At 38.2% G+C, this 25,817-nt stretch overlaps 3 protein-coding genes across 7 annotated transcripts in view; 2 read left to right on the forward strand and 1 right to left on the reverse strand.

Annotated features, from left to right (window-relative positions):
• The window catches only part of si:dkey-121a11.3 (uncharacterized), a 15,016-nt gene extending 13,675 nt beyond the window's left edge, over positions 1-1,341 (forward strand). Inside the window, exon 9 of the mRNA XM_063012802.1 lies at positions 858-1,341. Within this exon, the coding sequence (XP_062868872.1) occupies positions 858-1,051 (194 nt within the window). The 3' untranslated portion in view covers positions 1,052-1,341. The remainder of the gene's footprint in view (positions 1-857) is intronic.
• The window catches only part of stx6 (syntaxin 6), a 23,052-nt gene extending 7,627 nt beyond the window's left edge, over positions 1-15,425 (reverse strand). For 2 of the 5 annotated variants that reach the window (XM_063012807.1, XM_063012803.1), the window contains exons 1-8: positions 15,240-15,425; positions 12,845-13,014; positions 12,464-12,558; positions 11,671-11,745; positions 11,434-11,544; positions 11,248-11,354; positions 10,597-10,691; positions 5,689-5,733 (exon numbers count right to left, since the gene is read on the reverse strand). In XM_063012807.1, coding sequence (XP_062868877.1) covers positions 5,689-5,733; positions 10,597-10,691; positions 11,248-11,354; positions 11,434-11,544; positions 11,671-11,745; positions 12,464-12,558; positions 12,845-13,014; positions 15,240-15,274 — 733 coding nt within the window. In that variant the 5' untranslated portion in view covers positions 15,275-15,425. Of the gene's footprint in view, positions 1-5,688; positions 5,734-8,464; positions 8,864-10,596; positions 10,692-11,247; positions 11,355-11,433; positions 11,545-11,670; positions 11,746-12,463; positions 12,559-12,844; positions 13,015-15,239 lie in introns of those variants that run through there. The other 3 variants (XM_063012804.1, XM_063012806.1, XM_063012805.1) reach the window with 3 other exon arrangements.
• Positions 15,426-21,116: 5,691 nt separating this feature from the next.
• Positions 21,117-22,865, forward strand: ier5 (immediate early response 5). The gene has a single exon (XM_063012814.1). The coding sequence runs from the start codon at positions 21,452-21,454 to the stop codon at positions 22,217-22,219; it is 768 nt and encodes a 255-aa protein (XP_062868884.1). The 5' UTR covers positions 21,117-21,451; the 3' UTR covers positions 22,220-22,865.
• Positions 22,866-25,817: the final 2,952 nt, after the last annotated feature.

Genomic DNA, 25,817 nt, shown 5'->3' on the forward strand with positions numbered 1-25,817 from the left:
AAACTCTCTCATACTGTACAACTATCATACTATACAACTCTCATACTGAAAACTCTCTCATACTGTACAACTATCATACTATACAACTCTCATACTGAAAACTCTCTCATACTGTACAACTATCATACTATACAACTCTCATACTGAAAACTCTCTCATACTGTACAAATAATACTACACAACTCTCATACTGTATAACTCTCACATTACACAACTCTCTCATACTACACAATATCATACTGTACAACTCTCTCATACTGTACAACTCATACTGTACAACTATCATACTATACAACTCTCTCATACTGTACAACTATCATACTATACAACTCTCTCATACTGCACACCTCTCATACTGTACAAATAATACTACACAACTCTCATACTGTATAACTCTCACATTACACAACTCTCTCATACTGCACACCTCTCATCTTGTACAACTCTCTCATACTGCACACCTCTCATCTTGTACAACTCTCTTACTGTACAACTATCGGACTGTACAACTCTCATACTGTACAACTCTCATACTGTATAACTCTCACATTACACAACTCTCTCATACTACACAATTTATACTACACAACTCTCCCATACTGTACAACTATCATAATGTACAACTTTCTAATACTGCAAAACTCTCTCATACTGCACACCTCTCATACTGTACAACTCTCATCTTGTACAACTCTCTCATACTGTACAACTCTCATCTTGTACAACTCTCTCATACTGCACACCTCTCTAATTACACAACTACACAACTCTCTCCTAAACATCAGTAACTGTTAATAATTGTTGCAAATATAAACATGAACGTCAGTGTGTGTGTGTGTGTGTGTGTTGTGCTACAGGTGTGTATGTAGAAGATATGGGGGAGAGCAGCACTCAGAAGCTGTACGCAGGGCTGTTAGGTGTGGGTGATGAGATCCTGGAGGTGAACGGGGAAAAGGTGGCAGGACTCAGTTTGGACCTGGTGACCCAGATGATGATCCAGAACAGCACAGCCTCTATCCGAGTGCTCCGGCATCGACCGCCTCACCGCTAACATCACACAGTAATACACAGCCAGTTTACGGTGTAAAAGACAATCACGTGAACGCCTGAGTTACCATAACTTTAAATGATTAATTACAGAAAAGGGGTCTCACACTATGCAACGTATCAATCACCAACACTACTTAGTAAACACTACTCTCAAACTAGTAACGTCATCGGTCATGGAAAACTAATTTGTGGTATTTGAAATCCAACACCAATCAGTTGAAGTTGAAGCAAGTTTGGGATGTTATACCAAATGTTTTTTATGCTGAATTATTACACATACCCTGTGATGCACTCCTAGTAATTTTATTTATTTATTTTTTAGAACCCATGCTCGGTTTTGCTCATTTGATTACTCTCATTTTGGCTGTTTCTAAGCACACTACACAACATATTTGAAATATTAAAGCCTTGCTGAATGAACACACAACAATGCTCATCCTGGAAAAGGTCTAGTCGTAAGTAAAAGCTAAGGCTAAAAATGAATAGTGTACAAGATGTAAGTTTAACTGGGCTGTGGCTTAAGTTTGGTTGCTAATAAAAAGTTCAAGGAAATCTGTTCCAGACTTTTACAGCAGTGTTAAAACAGACGCCATGGTGTTCCTATTTTATTACTAAGTAAAAGGAAAAGCACAAAACCGCCGTCTCCAGTAGTACTGCATGTGTTTCTGGAACTGTAATTTCTTCAGAGCAAATTTCCCCTTTTCCTTCTTTAAACCGTAGTTTAACTTCTTGAAGCTGGATAATAAGAAATCTCCTTACTGCCACCACAACAGCCGCTCCTGTTGTCTGGTCGAGGTGCCGGCATGAGCATCGAAAAAAAAAAAAGCACTTTTCTCCATTACGTGTTTTTTTATGCTCCCAACACACCTGATTGAATGGAGCAGGTATTTAACGACAGGATTCATACACCATCACAAGATCATTCTATTTCCTCGGCTGCTCTCGTTACTTTATGATCTGCATTTTTAATTTGGCACAGTTTTTACGCCGGATGCCCTTCCTGACACGACCCTCCCTATTTATCCGGGCTTGGGACCGGCTCTACAATGCACTTTATGCATCCTAGTGACTAGGTACCTATAGGACAATTCAGTGTCTCCAATTAGCCTGGCTGCATGTATTTGGACTGTGGGGGGAAACCGGAGCACCCAGAGGAAACCCACACAGACACGGGGAGAACATGCAAACTCCGCAGAGAAAAGACCCGGACCGCCCCACCTGGGGATCGAACCCAGGACCTTCTTGCTGTGAGGCGACAGTGCTACCCACCTAGCCACCGTGCCGCCCACCATCACAAGATCATTATGATCTGGAACTCTACATTCAGCCCATCTGCCACAAGCTAGTGGCCTGGCCTATGATAGCATGCTACCTATTTTCTAGTAAAACATTTTTATACAAAAAGAGCCCTTTAGGATTAACTGGCTTGTAATATTAAACATAATAATAAACACATTGGGTTGGTTTCACAGACAGGGATTAAGCCCAGTCCTAGACTACACAGCATTTTGAATGGAGATTCTCCATTTAAAGCAAAATGTAGTCCTGGACTAGCCTTAATCCTTGTCTGGGAAATCAACCCTGTATGTCTAAAGACACCTAAAAACAGACAAAAGTGAGTAGTTTTTATATTTAGTCCAACAGCTTCAGACTGAACTTCAACAACATTCAGGTGTTCTGTTGAGGAAGAAGTAATGTAGTGGGTAGAGCTTTGGGCAATCAACTGAAAGGTTGAGAGTTCGAATCCCAGCTCTGCCATGCAGCCACTGTTGGGCCCTTGAGCAAGGCACTTAACCCTCTCTGTTCCAGGGGTGCTGTACAATGGCTGACCCTGCGCTCTGACCCCAGCTTCCAAACAAGCTGGGATATGCGAAGAAAGAATTTTGTTGTACTGTACGTCTGTATATGTATATATGACAAATAAAGGCATTCTATTCTATAAGTAATTATAATAGGTAATAATTTATAATCCAGGTAATTTCAAAGGGTTTACAAACTTTTTCTGCATTTGTAATAATCTGTATTGTTCTGTTAAAGGAATAGCTCTGCCAAATTGCTGTTTCAACAATGTGACCACCGTTCATGTCACAATCTCTTGTCTTAGACAAACTAGCAAAAACTGTTCAATCATTAGATAAATATATAAAAAACTGAATGCTGTGTGAAGAATAATTCGCAAAGGTCTGTGATGATAATGGCAGGCGCTGCATAGTAAATTATTCAGATGTTTTTCTGACGGCGAGAGCATGCAGTGCTATTCTGCATCTCCTTTGAATTAACAGTTGCAACAGTATTTATGATACACAATCCAGTGGTATTTTGTTTGTTATTTATATGTACTGTCATATAAAAATAAAAGATATATAATAAATGGCTTAATGTTTGTATCGTGTGTCATTTAAGAACCCACAAAGGTCCTTTCTGTGTGGAGTTTGCATGTTCTCCCCGTGTCTGCGTGGGTTTCCTCTGGGTGCTCCGGTTTCCTCCCACAGTCCAAAGACATGCAAGTGAGGTGAATTGGAGATACTAAATTGTCCATGACTGTGTTCGATATAACCTTGTGAACTGATGAACCTTGTGTAGTAAGTAACTACCGTTTCCTGTCATGAATGTAACCAAAAGTGTAAAACATGACGTTAAAATCCTAATAAACAAACAAACAAGAACCCACAAAAGCACAGTGGAATAGTCGATATAGCCAAGTTTCACCGTCATGATGTATGTAATGTTATACTGTATATATATATCACAGTACCTTTCTATATTACAAGTAATGATTTAAACTTGATGCATGAAACGCAGCATTACCATGATACCAGGCGAGGGGCAAATGTATTTTAAGAAAAAGAAGATAATTTGTCTTTGCAATTGCAATTATTTAAATATAATTATAATTTGCTTATAAAATAAATACTATTGATATACACATACATCCATACACTATATTAAATTGCATTGTACATGTAGGTTCAACTTGGCAAATTACAAAAGGTTAATTTGGTTGATGCGGCATGTGGTGATGGTCCTAACCTGGAAAGCAGATGTGGGGGAGGGTTTAGTGATCAATACTTACGTGTCTCCTATTGATTAGACAATGATGGATCTCACTCAGACTATCAACACAAATGGCCATGGATTTAACCACTGCCCGTAGATTCTGCGTTTTCATTTCATTATAGCTTGGTTTGACTTTAAAATTCAAGACAAGCTGTAGCCTAGTGGTTAAGGTAATGGACTAGTAATCAGAGGGTCACTGGTTCAAGCCCCACCACTGACAGGCTGCTGGGCTTCTGTTGGGCCCTTGAGCAAGGCCCTTAACCCTCAATTGCTCAGACTGTATACTGTATAAGTCGCTTTGGACAAAGGCGTCTGCTAAATGCCAAAAATGTAAATGTAAGACAGAACTGATTTAAAAAGGTGATTACCAGAGTTATTTTACCTGTTTATCTGTTTGTCCTTTGGCGAGGTAAACCCTGCATAGTCAAAAATACATATTCCACAATAAGTAAAATGTTTACTGATGAGTAGCAGTGGTTGTTAGCTGCCTTTATTAACATCACACCGTTCATCAGGCAGTAAAAATATGTCTGTACGCAGATCCCGCTTATGTTTTCTTTAATGGTGAATGTGTGCGTTCTCTGCATTGCAATGAGTCTGCATTGCAATGCTAATGAGCCAAGCTGTCTGAGGACTGTCTCCCACAGCCCATCCCCCTCCTCCCCACGGAGCAGTTGGGGCTCAGCTGTCCCCTACACTTGCCCCCAGATTAAAGGGTCTGAATGGGGGACCTGCATCCTGCACCTGCCGTCCTCACAACACGCTTACACACACACATACGCTCTATAATTAGCACCCCTCCAGCTATGTAAGATGGCTCGTCTTCATCCGGTTGCAAATGTTGCCACAATCGTGCCAAATTATTCCTTCATGTACCAGCAGGCTGCCAGATCAACATTATGATCGCAGTCAAAACATGAATCATCAAAGCACATCAGAAGCTTTTAATTTTAGGAAGACTAGACCTTTAAGAATAACATAAATCATAAATACTGCCAGCACAGTGGCCTTACACTGACCACATCTCACATCAAAATAAATACTTGGTTTTTAATTATGTAAAATATTCCACATCAAGGGCCTCAGGTGTGAATAAGGAATCAGTTCCCAGCCAGAGCAAAACATTGGGGAGGAGAGGACCACCTGCCATGGGAATGAGGTCAAAAGCCCCTTTTTACTAGAGTCCCTGCACCCTTCCCTGTTCTGTGTGGATCAATAAGCAAACTGCATCAGTCACTATCAAATGCACCAGTCGGGTCAAAGAAAACGGCAATGTTCACAGAAACAGTCAAGCATTTCAACAGGGTACTGATTTAGGTCCACCGATCCGGTTCTCAATGCGAGAACTCGTCTTTACCAGTCTTATATAAACAAATAATTGCATTTTCAACCAGTAGATTCATTTAAGAGACACTTACATTTTAGTAATTAAATTTTTACTCATTAAATAAAGGTTAAAATATATATATATATATTTTACAAGTTGTCCAATTAATAAGTGTACAAAAAATTAAAACTAACACTGGGGTGCAATTTAGGATCTAAAGTGACAGTTTCAGATTTTCTTATGCTCAAACATACCTGATTTAACTACAGTGGTACCTTGAAACTCGACGTCTGTTGGTTCTGGAAGCACAAGGATGTTTGCGAAACCTGTTAATGCATAACGTGTTAATACATTTTTAAAGAAACTGAACATGTTGAGTTTAAGGGTACAAATATCTTGACGAAAATCTTTGAGTTTCAAAGATTTTGAGTTTAGGGGATGTTGAGTTACCAGATACCTCTATAATTAATTAAATAACTTGTGTAGTAAATGCACAACCTGTGCTAGAATCTGTTGTGTCCCTGTGCGCTAAATGAATCAGTGACACCATAGTGGTTTAACAGCAATCTGCTTTTAATGCATTAATAAGAATTCAGTTACACATTGGTGTGATTAAATGTAATTTAATTAAAAATGTGTTGAAAAGAAAAGATGAGGGAAAAAACTAAAGTTTATTTTTACAAATACATTTAACAGCAACAAATTACAAACAATAGGAAATAATTAAAGCCCAGTGACTGCCATATTTACATCATGTCACTACTGATCCTTTCAAGCAATGACTTACTTGTGCAATTAGTTTTTATAGTCTTCATTTTCGACAACCGCTTTATCCTGGTCAAAGTCGCATCAAGAGCGGTTTGACCAGGAAACGCTCGGCGCAAGGCAGGAGAACCCTGGACAGAGTGCCAATCCAGAGTTAACATTTTTAGTCCTTGAGATAGTCCTTAATGATTTATATTATATCGCAGAGGAATAAGAGCAAATACTAAGGAGAATGTTAAGTGTTTGATAAAATCATGACATTATTAAGATGATGAAATGTTATTACTTATACTTTTAACAATACTGATTCTAACACACCTCTGCAGGTCTGTTAAGTGAAGAAAATGGCAAATGTAGCCATAGTGGTAAATAATTTCACATACACAATGCTGCACAGTAAAAACGTCATCCTAAGGCACCAGCTAAGTAGTGATTTAACTTCCTAGCAGCTTTTGGTCAATACTAGATAATTTTATCTAATAAACTGAAATGAAGCAAATCAAAAGTAGATGTTCTACTTTTCTCTATTTTAATTAATGAATAGACGATCATCCAGGTCATCCTTCGAGATTAATAAAGTATCTGTCTGTCTGTCTGTCTATCTATCTTATAAGAGTCATACAGTGTTTTTTGTTTCGACTATATTGCTAAAGCAGTTATAACTAAAACCGTCCCATTACACTTTGTTTATTATATAGCTCTGACTACTGGCAGATACCAATACTGTCATGTTCTTAGTAGAGATACCAGCTCATTAAAAGGAGATCACATGTAAGATGCTGACATGTTTGAAGACAATCGATAGCATGTCAGTCAAAATCACAAGAATTTGCAGCTTAGAATACATCCGTGGACAATGAGCCCTTGCAGACCTGATGATGTCTTTAAAAAAGCAGACCATTTTAACAATAGTCATGTTAAAACAATAAAAAGATACAGTTTTGTTTCTGAGATACTTATTACATGGATGACTTGGTACAAAAAGTTTCACAAATATGACATTTCCGGATATTCCATAAAAAGAAGCAACAAAAAGAAATGAAGTTTGTTGTTAGTAATGCCTCTGTCTAGCCGATATCACTAGTTTTCACAGATAAGTCAAACAATATCTCATTGTACTTGTACAGTGTCAATAAAGACATATTGTCTTAAAAGTTTTACCTCCTTGTTGTTCTAGGACCAAACAGCCTTCAAAGTAACCTAAGCCAAACTTGCCATTTGGAATTAAGGCCTAGGACACAAAGACTGTTTAAAATGAACTGCAAGGCAAACGAGTGCTGACTAACATACAGGACGCAGATCAAGAGCTCAAGATCTGCAGCATAGTTTGCTGCATATCAGTCATTTGCAGTAGATACATCTTCTTAATACATCATAAACAGTTTTAAGTCTCAGTCACTCGAATTCATGTATTTTAAACTAAATTCTTTAAGAAATGATGAGAAAATAAACAAATGCCAACACATAAATACAATATTACAGTGGTTCATTTCACATTAGTGCTGTTATTCAAACACCCAAAGAAAAGAAAATCTGGTTTTGAAAAAAACTCCAGTGTTCACAATGATTTTAGCTTCATAAGTTAGAAATAATTATTAATAATTGTTGTTAATAATGATCATTAAAAAGGACTAAAGTAGGATGTGGACAAGCAAAATCTTTTCTAACACATCTGTTAAGTTACAATTCTGCTTGTATGATGACTAGGGATGTTAATAATTTACCCAATAACTAACAAATTCCATCACTTCTTTTGGTTAATGTTAATTTAAACTCTTTTTTGATGATTTTAATAAGAACATGGTATGAGGTTTCGCCAAGTTTACGATGGGCTGTCTTAAAATGTCACCCAAGGAACTATCAAGTTCTCGTTACCCAGTAAACTATATATTTCTGGGCTTCACATTTCTGTTTAATTATTGTATATTAGCTTTTAATGAAAGCAACACTGGTAACAGAGTTGCTTCAGCTTAAGTAATTTTATATGTTAATATAAATTACAGTCTAAGACAAACAGATAACACATATCTATGATTCAGGACTAAAATTACAGGAACATCCTCAGCTCCTCAAAAAAAAACCAATGTCTAAATAAAGCTTAAATAAACACGAGAATAAGAGAGAAAATAAATGATTACGTATCAGCAGAAACATTTTAACATAGGTCTGGTGTGACTTCAGTGATTCAGTGTCTAGCATTAACATTACATATGTTAAAAGCTAAAGGTAGTAAAAACCAGGTTTACCCTGTGACTCAAGACCAAGTTCAACTTCCGTCCCCTTTTATTAACACACTTACAGAAAATGTAAGTGAAGCAAACCACACAACTTCAAGCCTGTTGGGCTTAATCTGTGTAAATACCAAACAAGACAGATATTTACAAACATAACTAAATATCAGACTAAAGTACCACAGCAGTGGAATTCTGGAGTTGCCTAAATTAAGGCAGAAAAAGCACGAGCAGCTGACAGTGAGACGCAATAAGCCGGAGTGCAGAAACAGGTGACTTCCATTCTTCAAAGCACCTCTGTTTTAGTCAATCCATTCATTTATGTGAGAGCTGTTGTGGGTAAGGAGTAACGCCGTTCACAGAACAATGAGCAGGATGATCACAACAAAAAGAATGGCCAACAAAATGCCGATTGCACACCACTGTCGTCGGTCTGTAGAGGTAGGGAGTCCAAATTAGTTCAAATTACATTTTTTAAAGCCTATCAAAAGTATCCAGACTAATTAATTTTGTATTAGCTTGTAACAAAAGTGTTCTTAAAACTGCCCAAACAAACACCAGGAATGGTCATGGTTTATCAGAACAGTAGAAGATTCTTAGCTGTCCATCAAACTAACAGCAATCTAGCGATACCCCAACATCATGGAGATCAGAGTCAAAACATTACCACCAGCCATGTATGTCGAGGAGAAGGCTGTACAGGGGTTCATATCCTTGCCCTTGTAATACTGCCTAGCACCTCAAAACTAAAAAAGTACTGTTCAAACACCAAGTTAATATTTAGCTTATTTATTTTTCAATAAATTCTTTTAAAATCATTGGAATACATATTAATTAAAATAAATTTTACACTTTCTTTTTTTTTTTTTAACAAAAAGACGATGTGGCCGTGTGTAGTTGCAATCAAAAATATTCAACTCTCAAAAAAAACAAGGATTTATAACAGTACATTTTTCTGCAGAGCTGGATTTTGCCTTTATTCATTGAATGAGGCAGCAAATGAACAAAGAAAATGAATCATGTCATATTTTATTGATATACTATAGTCTTCAACCCCTGCATAATATCACTGCATAATATATTTAGCCTTTGCTTCAGCTGTGATGTGTTATACATACTGTACATCCCACAGAGATTTAAGTGTTCAAGGTGTGTAGGAACCATGATGAACACTAAGGAGCCATCACAGAGAGAAGATCATTTTATTGCACCACATGGATCAACGGCTTGTCTGGTGCAAAAAACGGTACGGCTTATGACCAGAAGAATGCTATTCCTACGGTCAAGCATTAAAGTGGGTCGGTGATGTGCAAATGTTTTTTTGCAGCAATCTTGATCATGTGACTGGGATCATGAACTGGGGTTGAATAATAGTGCAGATGGACATTTGTCAGGAGAACTAAATGGGTTTTTTTACCAAGAGTTCTGTCAGATTTTCATTTCATTCTATGCATATTACAGTAATAGCTTTTGTGGTGAGGGAAACGGAATATTTCTGACTGCAACTGTACAAGTATAAATGTATCTTATCACACCTTGTTGTGCTCTTATTTGTGTTGAAAAGCTTTTCAACATCATTTTTAGATACGACTGAAAAAAAAAAAAAAAAAAAACCATTCCGCTTTTCATTCTTGGTCTACCAACCGAGCTTCCTCTGAGAGCCCCTAAGGTCAGACTTCCTGTTCTCCTCATCTAAAGCTTTAAAGGGGTACCACCAGAAGGAAGCCATGACTTCCTTCCGCTCTGTAACCTTATCAACCCCAGGAAGCTTCGGGTGGTTATAGACAGGAAGTGAATTCAGGGCTGAAGTCTGTGTAAAAACTTTTTGTTGTCAGTCAACCCATGTAAAAATATCTATATACAATCATACATAAATGGATCAAGAGCTTGGGAAAAATAAATCTGAATGACTTTAACCAGGCATGACTGTTGGTATCAGAAGGGCTGATTTGAATATGTCAGAAACCCCTTGGAGGAAAGCTACAATCACTCAAACACTCCTTAATACTGTGGTGAGCAAAAACACATTTCAAAATGCTTTAAAACGTTAAGTTTTAAGGCGAATGTGCTACAACAGGGACCACATTTGGTTCCATTTCTGTGGGCCAAGAACAGGCATTAAACGTAGAAGATGTATATGCTATAAGGGCAATAAACGTTACTCACCGCTCGTCATGTGTGAGACTTTAGCCAGCTTCTTCATAACATTATCCAGTCTGGACTGAGTGTTGTCCATTTCATGGCCAAAATCATCTAGCATTCTGCACACCAGTGAGAGATAAAGGATAAGCATCAAACATGTGTGCACAGATGAGACACGATTATAAGCTTAATATAATTTTACAAAAGATAGTTCTGCACTGTGTTTTCATGATACATTTTACATGTTCAGCATTTGGCAGGTGCTTTCACCCAAGGTTCGGTGACAGTATACAGTCTAAGCAATTGAGGCTTAAGGGCCTTGCTTAACCTGGCAGTGGTGGAGCTTGAACCAGCAACCTTTCGATTACTGGTCCAGTACCCTAACCGCTAGGCTACAACTGGCATCTACAGTATTTAAACTGGCAAATACAATTATGTTAACCACTGGCTTCACACCAGCATGTGTGTGGTTTTATTGAGGGGGAAGATTACATTTGGATGAGGATCTGTTTGTAAAATCACGGTCTCAGATACTAAAGGACACTTTCAGAGGTCTTGTGGAGTCCATGCGGTGGGTCGGAGCTGGTTTAACTGCACTTTTGTCAAATGGTCATAGTGTTTTGGCTTATCAGTGTATATGTCCCATGCATGTTAAGATACATTTATATAGCTTACACTGCCTGTTCATCGAGCTCCTGTCCAATCCTTTCAGACATGTTCTTCAGCACACCGATGGATCCTGATACCAACTCCAACTGATCATCCTGCTGTGCAGCTATCAGCTAAAACCAGATTAAACCAGTTAACATTAAAACACAAGAAAACACACCTCATTTAGCTCTATACTACGTAATTTATTACCTGTTGCTGCGATTGCTGCTCATCAATAAACTGAGAGTTGGCTGACTGCAGCCCTCTGTCCCCTCCTGGTTGCCAGATTGGACCCCGAGAGGCTTTATCCCCCATAAGAGTCTACACACATCAGGCAGCAAAATTAAACACGATTACACATTACTGTCAAACAGCAAGACTAGTAATAATTGTTGCAATTGTTGCATGAACCTTTACAGCTTCAATGAACTGCTCAAGTTTACTGACATTAGAACAAACCTGTCTGCTTTTCTTGTCTGTCAAAGGTAAGCCCACTGGAGTCGTCATCTGGTCTTTCATTTCCTAAAAAATAATATTTAGATCAAATGTGGTGCCAAGGCCTGCTAAATCTGATAAACTCTGATGGCATTACAGTATATTCCTTCTATACAAGAGTGGAAATAAAGATTTAGCTCTACCATTTCTCCCACTCGAGCTAAATTTGAGCTGTGCTGTAAATTGTGCAAGAAAATAAATCTTGATAAAAGATCCCATCCAATCCAATTGAACGCAAAGATAATTAATTAGTCATTAAAAAAGACTTCTTTTCACTGTCTAGTCACAACTATATAGTTCGTTTTGGGTTTATTTACTTATTTACTTGTTGGTTATCCAACATTTGAGGGTAACAATAAATAATAATAACCGATTTAAAGATTGGTAAACATCAATCTTTAGGCTTTACAACTTTTATAATACAATATCGACGGTATATTTAGCCAACATACAGTATATAGACACCTGACTAAGGTTGAGGTCAGGGCTCTGTGCAAGCCAGTGGAGTTGCTTCAACTTCATAGACCTCACTGTGAGCACAGGGGCGGTCATGCTAGAACATGAAAGGGCCTTTTTTCAGCCACTGCCACAAAAAAAAAGGTGTATGCACCTGAGAAAATGACTGTGGTGGAATAAGTGGTTAGACAGCTGGTCTAATAACTGGGTATACTTTAGGTGCCACACCTACCTGCTAAATAATTAATAAATATACAATAAATAAATAAGCAGACCAGGGTTAACTCACCTTAACTGTCTGCCTTGTGCTGGTGATAAATGCCTTCCGCTTGCTGAGCTCCATAGGATTGAGATTGAACTTCCGTGGATTTGCTTCCACAATACCTAAAAATCACTATTAAGGAATTGTATTAAATATAATTTTGCTCAGGCATAAATGCATAAATACGCTGAACACTGGAAAGGCAGAAGCTGTAACTTAATACAAAAGTAAATCAGAATTCAGTGGGTATAAATTCATTAGATTTTATTTGTTATGAGACAGTAGTTTTGTCTTAATTGCTTTACTTTTAGCTTTTGTTAGGTATATTAACAGTGAATTAGTACTTAGAGTAACACTTGTTTCCTGAGTTGTGTGGGAAAGGGGCATTTACAAGCATTGTAAGGATATTAATAGTCTCATCCAAGTCTTCCAGGTCCCACTCAATGGACCTCAAGCTGTTTCTTAGCTCATTGGTGGTCCAGTCGATCTCCTCCTTGGTGGCACTACCAGGATCGTGTAGCAGCTCTGTCCATCTCTGATGCAGACCTTGAGCTGTGTTAACAGCCTTCTGAACCTCCCTAGAACAAAGTAAATATGTCTCAAGTTACATACAGTTTATACTGATTAAACCGTTCAGTGAGCCCTTTTGTCCTGTGGATGAACAAAATGTCCTTAATTAATAAAATACATGTTTAACCTTTGTGTTTATGTGATCGGCCTCGGTAGAACGTTGTATTATTTTTAGTGACACATGCCAAACTTGATGACACATGCCAGATGAGCAGTATTTCCACAAAACAAATAATTCACTTGCTAAAGCTCATAAAAGTTTATGTTGCGAAAAAGAAAAAGAGATTTTGTCATCAGATGATCTAAAAAGGGTTTTCTTAGAGTTACTGGGCCACAGTGACCAAAAATCAAGGATACAAACCCAGCTGTTAAATCTGGAATCATCAACGCTTTAAAGTTGTTTTATTACAGAAAGTGGCCAGAATAATAATGAAAGAAGACCCTTACAATTTAACCAAACCTTAAACAGTCTTGAACATGAATCTTGGAGATAATGTGGTGTTCCAGCAAAGCAATAAAATCCAACATGGTAATACCATACACTGAAAAACGCAAATGTTTACTCTTCGTTTCTCAAAATTTAGTACAGTGCTGGTAGATCTTCATCCTACATCAATAATCTCACACTCAAAATAATATTTATTTCCTGCTTATCTCTATATGTTTTACAGACATAGTAGTAAAAGTACATAATAGTAGTAACTGTAACCTGCTCTTGTAAGGAATATGTACACCCATCAACCATAACATTAAAACCACCTCCTTGTTTCTACACCAACTGTCCACTTTATCAGCTCCACTTACCATATAGAAGCACTTTGTAGTTCTACAATTACTGACTGTAGTCCATAGTTCTCTGCATGCTTTGCTAGCCCCCTTTCATGCTGTTCTTCAATGGTCAGGACCACCACAGAGCAGGTATTATTTGGGTGGTGGATGATTCTCAGCACTGCAGTGACACTGACATGGTGGTGGTGTGTTAGTGTGTGTTGTGCTGGTATGAGTGGATCAGACATAGCAGCACTACTGGAGTTTTAAAACACCTCACTGTCACTGCTGGACTGAGAATAGTCCACCAACCAAAAAGATCCAGCCAACAGCGCCCCGTGGGGCGTGTGACCACTAATGAAGGTCTAGATGATGACCGACTCAAACAGCAGCAATAGATGAGCGATCGTCTCTGACTTTACATCTACAAGGTGGACCAACTAGTTAGGAGTGTTTAATAGAGTGGACAGTGAGTGGACACGGTAGTTAAAAACTCCATCAGCGCTGCTGTGTCCGATCAACTCATACCACCACCATGTCAGTGTCACTGCAGTGCTGAGAATGATCCACCACCTAAATAATACCTGCTCTGTGGTGGTCCTGTGGGGGTCCTGACCATTGAAGAACAGGGTGAAAGCAGGTTATAAAGGTATGTAGAGAAACAGATGGACTACAGTCAGTAAGTGTAGAACTTTAAAGTGCTTCTATATGGTAAGTGGAGCTGATAAAATGGACATACAGTACATATCTCTCACAAGAGCAGGTTACAGTAACTTTTAAGGGCGTGTCTATAAAAAACATAAAGAAACACAGGAATAAATGTTAGTGTGAGATTATTAATGTAGGATAAAGATCAATCAGCACTGTATGACATTTTACATTTACATTTTCAGCATTTAGCAGACACCTTTATCCAAAGTGACCAACATTACAGTTACAGTAAATAGTCTGAGCAATTGAGGGTTAAGGGCTTTGCTCAAGGGTCCAACAGCAGCAACCTGGCAGTGGTGGGACTTGAACCAGCAACCCTCTGATCACTGGTCCAGTACCTTAACCACTAGACTACAGCTGGCCCTTTTTAAGAAACAATGAGTAAACATTTGCTTTTTAAGTGTATGGTATTATAATAATACTAGTAAACATATAAAAACTTCAAATACAGGTACAATTAAAGATTGCCATTATGAGTCCAGCTGTTGGGTTTATTTACAAAAAGTGTGCGGAATACCGTGAACTATCGTTAGCTAGCCAGCTAACTTATATTTGTTTTAGCTCAAGTCTGTAGGTAACATTTTAGTACACAAGCAAAAGTAAGTAGAGCTTAAAACCACGTTATTAATGCCAATATTTACGGGTCTGTGTGCCAGCGAAATAATGTTATTCGTGTGACATTTAAACTGCGGCTTAAGTTAAGCTAGTGCTTTTGTTAGCCATGGTACAGCTACAGTTGAACGTAATTACTCACCCTTTCACCACGAAAAACGGGTCTTCCATCGACATGATGCTGCTCACATTAATGCTCCATAAGATTAAATCATGCCCTGAATTCCAGTCGTTGTTTCTCTGTTCTGTATGATGTACAGACACAACGACGTGTGGAGATGCTTACATGAGGAACTGCAGCGCTCTCTGCCCAAGCGCCATTGCTTACTCACATACTCACTGAGTGACCATTTCCGGCTCAGACAGGTCCAGCTTCAATACAGCAGCACTGTGAAAAAAACAATAAACTTATTTATCCGCATGTGTAGTGCTTTTTAAAATGATTCATGCATTTGTGCTGTCTGATAAAGCAGTAAAATCGTTATTTATACTGCTTTTTGTCTGACCAGGGTCTCTACAACTCTGGACCTATGGCAGGAACACACCCTGGACATGATGCCAATTCACCAAAGAATGACCCACTAATACATTTATTACTAATTCACAATTAAGATCAGCCAGTTTACATTATGTACGTTTTAGGAAGATGGAAGCAAACTGCAGTATCAAAAAACCTTTGTTGCTGTGTGCCACCCTTATATATGTGTATATATGTGGACATATGTATGTATACAGTTTATATATACTATATATATATATATATATATATATATATATATATATATATATATATATATATATATATATATATATATGTATAGATTGGTAATTATGTATTAATCACATCTGTATAGCATTATGTTGCACAATTTCTGCACTACTTGTCACTTTACACACTTGTTCACTTTAAATTGCTCTTTTTAATTATATTGTTAATTTTTCTAATGTTTCTACATTCTTACGTTTAAAAACATTTCTATACTTTTTTGTATAATATATATTTTAACTATTTTGTAGATTTTTTTAATTACTGTGGCGGAGCAGTCACAAAAGCATTTCACTGCCAGTTGTACTGTGTATGACTATGTATGTGAGAAGTAAACCTTGATTTAATTTGATTTGATTTGATTTGATGTGTAGTTGTCAGACTAAATACTTGTGGTTCATTAAACAAGACATAATACACAAAACTGAGTTAAATCACAACACATTTAATCATTATTATTATTTTTCAGATACAAATTCGTCCTGGTCAGGGACAGGGAGGGTCCAGTTCTTCTCCGCAATCATACACCCTGGACAGAACGCAAATCCATTACAGCAGCAATCCCCAACCTTTTTTGCACCACGGACTGGTTTCATATAAGATACAATTTCACGGACCTGCGGGGGAGGGAGGATGTAATAATATTGCTGACAAATGATATAAAATGAGCTTTTTTAGCTGCAACGAGACGCTGCTCCCACCTAGGGTTGATATGAGAAGATAACACCCAAAATAGAAGCAGTGAAAACTGCTTTTCTAGCGATCTCTATTTAGTTATTCTTTCTTTGCACACCAGTATTAAATTACTCACGGACTGGTACTGCATTACAGGACATCACACACTTACTTACTTACTTATACATAAGGGCAATTTAGAGCAGCCAGTCTATCTTCTTATTTGGAATGTGAAAGCTTGGAATACCTGGAAAAACATTGACACCGTTGTCAAATACAAAGTTCAAGAACCCAACACACTTGTTACTGTGTGACACTCAATCTACCAGATGCAACACCAAGCCAGTATTACAGTCCTGATCACTGATTATAGGCAACAGGATTGGCATAACATCAGCAAGGACTATAACTGTGTGTTATAGTAAAACTAGTTTCACAATAGATTCCTAAGTATAATGTTTTATTTTGCTGAGAATACAGTAAAGTAAAAACGTGCTCCTTTATTATTTACAAAAACAATCAAAGAATTTAACAAGCATAAGAAAAAATATAACTGGTGCAAATACAATCCAACATTTTTTTCATGAGTGTAATGATGACCACTAGCTACTCCCCGTTTCCCACTTTTAAAACATGTCGTGGCATGTCAGGACAAGTAATACAGGGCATGTTTAAGCAGAACTCTACTTGCAGTCAGTTAGGAAGGCTACTGAAATTCACTGTCACCAGCTCGGTCCTCATGCATTATTAACTGCAATGCTTAAAATGATTAAATAATTTATGTGGATTGCTCATTCACAGTGATACCTAAACCACAGCCTAGTAGCAGTTACTGACTAGTGTGGATCCCGGTTATATTTGGCTCATTTAAATAAAGAACCAATAAAAATTAAATAAAGGTTAATAGAAAACTTGTTTTAATTTTATTTTGTGATAAAGTATTCTGCAGTAGACTTAAATATACATAAGATTAAAGCATTGCGATGGATTGGCACCTTGTCCAGGGTACTCCTGCCTTGCACCCAGTGTTTCTTGGTGAAACCAGACTCACCACATTCTAGACCTGGATAAAGTGTTGACAACAGTTTATGGAAGGATAGCACGACTGTGTCCAGCATGATTGTGCCATTCTGCACAAATATGGCCAAAAACACATGGATTAACAACTTTGAGTAGAAGAACTCCAATAGCCTGGTCTGGTTCCACCTGGAAACACTGGGTGCAAGGCAAGAATCTCTTGGATAGGGTGCCAATCCATTGCAGGGCTTTAGCCACCCCTTCGGCCAGACCAACTTTGGTGCAAATGATTGTAACAACATGTGCAACACCAACAGCAAGACAACCCTCAAAAAGGGAATTGTTTTGCTTGTAATGACAACAGACAATTACTCTGTCTTTATCCTTTCTGACTGATTTTTCTCTAGTTTTGCATTTTGCTAGTGTCCACTACTGGTAGCATGATGTGATACCTGCAGCCCATTCAGGTTGCACAGGATTCACAGGTTTCTCATGTTCCTCAGACTGAATCCAACTGAAAACCACTTTGCATCCGAAGCCACCAAGTAGCGCCACAGACTATCCATGAGGTCACTGATGCCCTGATCCAGGTCCGGGAGGAGATTCCCCAGAACACAATCCACCGTTTCATACATACCACCGCCATACACAGTAATAAGTCACATTACTTTCTTACTTTGTTTTTTAAATTTGATTTTGACTTTAGAATTCGACTCCAGGGCTCAATGGGTTTCCATTGACAGCTGTTACATCATTTTGTCCTCAACAAATTACGCAATGTCAGTAAAGATTTTCAACCTTAATCTTTCATTCATCAAGATCGGATGTGTGATTTGAGGGTCGCCTTAATCTTTTGAGCAAATAAAAACAGTCTGTCAACAATCACTGAGCTCATTACGTCACGCCATACATGTCTTGTTTTCAGTACGAATCTAACCCAGTTAGCAAAAATGGTCTGATAAATGCACAAGCTTTTAAACAGGTTCAGTTCGCTTGTATTTATTCAATAGGTGTTCCATTTGGATAACTGTTTATTTAAACCAGAACTCGGTGATCTTTCCTCCCCTTCCCCCTTCACTACTAACGGCTCCATTCACACAAACCCACACTGCAGCAGGTTTGCACAATAGTCATCACGTGACACACGTATACACTCACACACACTCACACACTCACACTCACACACACACACACACACACACACACCATTACATCACTACAGGAAGATAGTGGGGAAAAATAAAAGGGGAAGTAACCACTTTATTCTTCATACACAAGATACCCAAGCAAAACAACACACTGTTTTTAACAGCATATATATATATATATATATATATATATATATATATATATATATATATATATGTACAATATATAAATCAATAGTTTAAAACACATCTAGATTTCCCTATAAAAACTATTACAATTACAATTAATAAATAATTTATCATTACTATTGCTTTTGAAGGTGCACTGATCATTATTTAATAATCTGTACCATTGTACATACCATGTTATGTCACACTAAAACAAAATTGTTTAACAAGAGAATCAAATCTAGTGTCTGATACGTCTAAAATAAAGACAGACTGGCTTGTTTTGTTGGGTGTTGTTAAATGACCTTAACAACACCTTTACCTTTACGCCTTTACCGCTTACAGATAAAAGCATGACGGATTACTATGCCTTAGTGGGTGTGCGGATCGTGCCACTAATTACTCATAAGTTACAGTATATTAATATACTAGCCTAATTTACTGTTTCTAAATAAGGCTGGCACAGCTAAGCAGATCACGACACAAATCATATTTTGTTGTGGTTTCGTAGTTCCGTATCAGTTTAGAATGAAATAGAATGCCTTTATTTATTTAGATACATCTGTACAGTACAACGAAATTCTTTCTTTACATATCAGAGCGCAGGGTCAGCCTTTGTACGGCGCCCCTGGAGCAGAGAGGGTTAAGGGCCTTGCTCAAGGGCCCAACAGTGGCTGCATGGCAGAGCTGGGATTTAAACTCTCAACCTTTCAGTTGATAGCCCTACTAGACTACCACTGTCCCTTAGTTATGAAACAAAACATAATGGTTTCAATTATAAACAAACTAATTTGAGTTCTGATGCAATATGCTCGATATGACTGCTCACTAACAGTTTATTACATTAAAGAGTCTCATGTTAAATGAGTTTGTTTGTTTGTTTATTAGGATTTTAACGTCATGTTTTACACTTTGGTTACATTCATGACAGGAACGGTAGTTACTCATTACACAAGGTTCATCAGTTCACAAGGTTATATCGAACACAGTCATGGACAATTTTGTATCTCCAATTCACCTCACTTGCACGTCTTTGGACTGTGGGAGGAAACCGGAGCTCCCGGAGGAAACCCACGCGGACACGGGGAGAACATGCAAACTCCACACAGAAAGGACCCGGACCGCCCCACCCGGGGATCGAACCCAGGACCTTCTTGCTGTGAGGCGACAGTGCTACCCACTTAGCCACCGTGCCGCCCCATGTTAAACGTGAGGTTGAAATGTCTGAGTAAATATCTGAGTAATAAACATGTAATTGTCAAATTTTGAGCGAGGTTTAGCTTGTGGTCATTGTCAACAAGGAGTTTTTTGGAGCATTTGGTCTTTCGTGTCTATGTTAGTGTTCTCTAGACAGTATTCCAAAAACTGCAGAAGATAGATTGGTTACTCCAGATTGCCCCAAGGTGTGAAGGAGTTAGGCTGTGATGGACTGGTGTTGTCGAGGTATATTCATGACTTGCTCCCAGTGTATCACTGTGACCCTGACCAGGCCAAATTTGTAATAAATACATGAATACATATTCAGTTATCACTGTTCCTCTGCTAGTGTTGTGGGGCGGCACGGTGGTTAAGTGGGTAGCACTGTCGCCTCACAGCACGAAGGTCCTGGGTTCGATCCCCGGGTGGGGCGGTCCGGGTCCTTTCTGTGTGGAGTTTGCATGTTCTCCCCGTGTCCGCGTGGGTTTCCTCCGGGAGCTCCGGTTTCCTCCCACAGTCCAACGACGTGCAAGTGAGGTGAATTGGAGATACAAAATTGTCCATGACTGTGTTTGATATAACCTTGTGAACTGATGAATCTTGTGTAATGAGTAACTACCGTTCCTGTCATGAATGTAACCAAAGTGTAAAACATGACGTTAAAATCCTAATAAACAAACAAACAAACTGCTAGTATTGTAATAATTAAACAATATTTAAAACGATAATAAATCCACAGCGCTTGTATATCAGCGTTAGAGTAAAACCGTTAAATATAAACAACATATATTTGTGAAACTGCGTTTATTATTTAATAGTGTTTTCTTTATTCCCCTGAAAAACAGTTCTGTCCCTTTAAACGGTTCTTCCACGTTCGTATTTAAACGTAACTCATTTACATATCGATCTCTGATTGGTCCGGATCGATTTGGCGGGGCTGAAAAAAGACCGTTGGTGTCGTGTAACTCGCGACGGGATTGGCTGACACGAGCGCTTACGTTTGAGTATAAAAACCGGCTAAAAATAGAAACGGTCTCATTCCTCTCTAGGCTGTTGTTGGGTAAAGCGGAGAATAAAGGAAGCTGTTCGAGCTCGACGACACAAATAGCGCCAGTTTATTTATTTTGTTCGGTCATGCGGCGCTGGTGTTTTAATTTCTAACGTCACTGGACTTTAAAGCATAACAGGAACGAGTAGAAACGTTCTAGCAGAGGAATTTAGTGCTTTACGAGCTGTATTTGTAGTAACGGTCGATTTAAAGTGATCTGGTACTGTTACTATTTTGATGATTTTTTTGATGATTTTCGCCTCAATGATAATCGAGGTTTGATGATAAACATCTGAACGCTTTTTTTGGACGTATACTGGGAAAGCAATCCAGCTATGGAGTTCAAAGTGGAGGCGCACAGGATAATGAGCATTTCTTTGGGGAAGATCTACAATTCCCGAGTACAACGCGGCGGCATCAAGCTCCACAAGAACCTCCTGGTGTCTCTGGTCCTCCGGAGCGCCAGACAGGTCTACCTCAGCGACTATTACAGCGGGCTTTGTCTGACTCCCCAGCACGAAGAGACCAAGGAGTGGGATCTAATGGACTCCCAGCAGATTAAGGATTCCCCCACGACGCCTGCAGACGCCGAGCGGCCAGAGGTGGTGCAGGAATCCCGGTCCGAGCAGACCAACTCCGACCAACCATCCGACGGTTCGGATTCAGTCCAGGCACAGCGCGAATCCACGGAGTCTGGTGTTCAGGTGGATGTTTCTGCTTCGCCGGTGGAGTCGGATAATACCGAGTCTACAACGGAGTGCGAATCCACTGTGGACGCTACCGCGGTTTCACCAGCAGAAGGGGATTCACAGAAGCCTTCAGGCAGGAAGCGAGGCGCTGAAAAATCCCCCGCAGTCTCCGATTCTCCTCTAAAACGGACCAAAGTAGCCGCCAGCGTTGAGCAAGAAACCGAGGAGATGGACACTGGTAACGTGTCGAACCTTATCACCATTTTCGGCTCCAGTTTTTCAGGACTTTTGAGTAAAGACGGAGCGAAGGAGGACTCGCAGGACTCGGATACGAGCACCGATTCAGGGCAGATCTGCTGCGATCAAATGCTCAAGAACCTAAACCCATGGAGCACAGCGATCGTCGCATTTTAAGACTGTTTAGGTTTGTTTTTAACGTTCACGCGTGCTGGTTTAAGTGGGTATTTGGGTAATTCTTTTACCCGGGCCGGTTTACTCTGAAACACGTGGTTTTGGGACTTCCCAATCATGTACTATCTATCGAGCGGGCTACACACAAGTCTGCTTGTGTTGTACTGGCGGCGTCCCAATCTCACACTGGCTCATCGCGAAGTGCACTACATGTTGTATTATTGCATGTTCCGCATTGGCACCGTGATGTACCCTAGTCTAGGGTGCGAGGAGCCATTTGGAACACAGCCTGTTGAAACCCGAGCAGTGTGAACGTGTCGGTGCTACTACGCAACACCCACGTCAAAGGAAGCAGCTACGAAACTGAACTCTTCCACGTTATAGCAGCTCATTAGAGTCTGCTCAGCAATCATGGACAATAATCAGTGAAGTGTTACTATTAATGTGCAAAATGTAAGTGTTACATTCATGTAAAGACTGCCTACAACAACCGAGTGGTTCGTTTCGACGTCTTTGTTTTATAAAGACTTGTACATTTGTAACATTGTTCTTGTACATACGGTTTCTGATGTTGATTTATGAATCTTATGTATTTTGTTATTTACGACTATGACTATTACGTGATGGTCACGTATTAAAAAAATGAAAATGATCCTTGTTTTTTTTGTTTCTAATTTTACTCATCACATTTTTAGAACAACATAATGAAAAAAATAATATCTAGTTAATGTCCCTGGTTGGCCCATAGTAGGTATTTCTCAAATATTATTAATCATAGTTGTGATATTAACTTATGAACCTGTCATATGGAGTACAATTAAAAGTTGGTGATACGTTTAAACTCAAATTTATATCAACATAATTAAATACTTCACATGAACTGTCAGCAGGTCACAAGAAAAGTTTTCCTATGCATGTGGATGATCAGTATAGTTCATAAAATCAGACCATACCGAAACACTATCAAATCTCAATATTCCTTAATAATTTCTTGTTGACCTTATGTTATACCTATATTCCTGTAATGTATTTCTTTAAAAATATAACTTTACAAGGAGCACCCTATTTAAGACTTTGACAGTATGGTGAATTGAACGTCTGTCTGCACTACAATCTTTGTTAAAAATGACAAAGGAAAGACATGACACAAGTTATAACATTAATACATAGCTTAATACTGTTAACCTATTTCATACCCAATAATGTTAAATAAAAATGTATGAGCTAAAATATAAGTTACAGCTTTTGCCAAACGGTACACAAACAATACGTAATAGTGTGAAATTGTGACTTAGATTTAAAGTTTTATGCCATAGTTTACATTTGATTATCATTATTTACGCATCTGATGGTTAATCACAGTCATAAGGCAATATTCAAATTTGGTTTATTATTGGACATCCTAACATTTCAGTGCTTCACTTTTACACAATTTTGTTTGATGTTGTTTATATAACATCAAACAATAATATAAAGGCCAATTAATTTGCAATTATTACATCCAGTTGAAATTTGTGTTATTAACTGAAATTTATATTACACGTCATTCTACTATCTAGATGTTAATTCGATATCGCCATATGTGACAATTGTAAAAAAAAACATATTACAACTACAGTAGACTGCAAAATCATTACTGTTATAACCCACAACTGACCTGCAACACTTATTGTACAATGTACAGTTGAAATGCAAGCTGTAATTCTTATAAAACCAACCAAACCATTACTTGAATTCCGATTAATAAATCCAAAATTTATCCAGTTGTGGTCAATCAGATCCCACAAAGATCATCAATGTAATAATTCAGTAATTAACCTGCAATGCTTGTTATACCAATCTACCAATCTATATGTGTGTGTTGTACATACTAGCTGTAATTATTTTTTTTAAATAGGAATCATTATAGTTATGACATGTGCTAGGTTTACAAACCATTACATTTTATTTGTGTTACATGATCAGAGTGTCCACGATATTGTAGAAGCATAATGCAACATCACACTATTATTCACTTTTATCTCAATATGCATTTATTTCAAACAAACATACTATTTTATGAATTAATTGTATTTTATCAGGGGAACAGATTTGGCATTGCTTGGAAATTTGCTGTCACAAGCCTACATGGCATCCTAAGGTCAAAAAGATAACTCGAGTTTCATAAATGATGCAACACCTTCATTATGACTTATCACCAGACAGTTTATGACTCACTCGATAACAGCAAGTGCATTTCTTCTATTTTATCTACTCACTTATACACAGTCCATGTCGGGGATCAAACCTAAAATGAAATTTTTAGCCGCTACATACACAAGCATGAAGGCGCATCTCTCCCACACTTCCTTCGTAGCAAACAGATCTACCCATGCTTCATCTGAAAGAGGAACAGCATCAAGATTAGAGCAGAGTGTTTAAAGTTCCTGTCGTACTGAAACTGAAACAATTTCCTTTTACAGCCACTTTTACTGCTTGTTGTAAAATGAGCCATTGTCTCCTAAACTATGTCTGGTATGCAGGGTTGAGGTATAGTCCAGACTCCAACTCAGCCTGTTTGATGTGATAAAACACAGTCATTTCTCTGAAAGAAAAGTATGACATTTTATTAGGTGATAACATTGTGGCATTAGGCCTGTTAAATTGTTATTACAATAACATCCGTATGTAATTATCTAAGTAAATTGTGATTAGATGATTGAATGTAACATCTTAAAGTTTTAAAGTAAATATATCAGTGTAATCAAATCACTGTGCCATTATATTTTAGTTATGTTTATCTGTTGCCTATATAAGAGCTGTTTGGGATCACAGTTCTGCTGTAGTTGGACACTATTTGTGTGGTGCCAGGTGTAGTTTTAAAAGGCCTTTGTGCTACACTTTTTTGAAAATGGCATTAATATGCATCGTGATAGCTTACTGGTTAGGTATTAGACTAGTAATCAGAAGGTTGCTGGTTCAAACTCACCACCACCAAATTACCTAATGGGCCTTCAAACCAACTGACTGCTTCTTGGATTTTCTTAAAAGAGAAGAACAAGAGGGTACAAAGTCGAACTGTGTCAGAAATCAAATCAAAAATCATACTGAACAGTATTGACCAACCCTCAAATTAAGGATTTTTATGCAAAAAATCTACTTTATTTATATTTAGATACATTATCAAATTGTTATGACAGTAATAACACAATAATTTAGTAATAATTTAATAATAAAGTTCTTAATGCCAAATAGTTCTAGCCAACATTTAGCACATGCTTTGTTCCAAAACAACTCAAAACAAAGCAGCAACTTCTAGACTCACCCTCATGTCTTGTACGACCACATTCTTTCACATGGACATGAGAGACTATTGACAGGGCGTCTCCCTGGAGGGAAAACCCCTAAGCATGTTTAAGCTGGTGTAGCTTTAACTCTGCTGAATGTGGGTCAGTCAAATTCTAAATCAGCTGACCACAACTCATCAGTGCTGTACTTTTAGAGTCTGAGATCATGCAGGAATAAGTGTGTCATGTCATGCTTGTGTGGAAACTTGTAAACTAATCAAGCGCTAACTGTTTACTTATTGTTTTAAGATTTCTTGGATCTGTTTGGGTCCAGA

Source organism: Trichomycterus rosablanca, chromosome 17 (genome assembly GCF_030014385.1).
Source record: "Trichomycterus rosablanca isolate fTriRos1 chromosome 17, fTriRos1.hap1, whole genome shotgun sequence".
Classification (NCBI taxonomy): domain Eukaryota; kingdom Metazoa; phylum Chordata; class Actinopteri; order Siluriformes; family Trichomycteridae; genus Trichomycterus; species Trichomycterus rosablanca.

Bases quoted from the DNA above. Each gene is read 5' to 3' on its own strand.
- ier5 (XM_063012814.1), top strand. From the start codon at position 21,452: ATGGAGTTCAAAGTGGAGGCGCACAGGATAATGAGCATTTCTTTGGGG.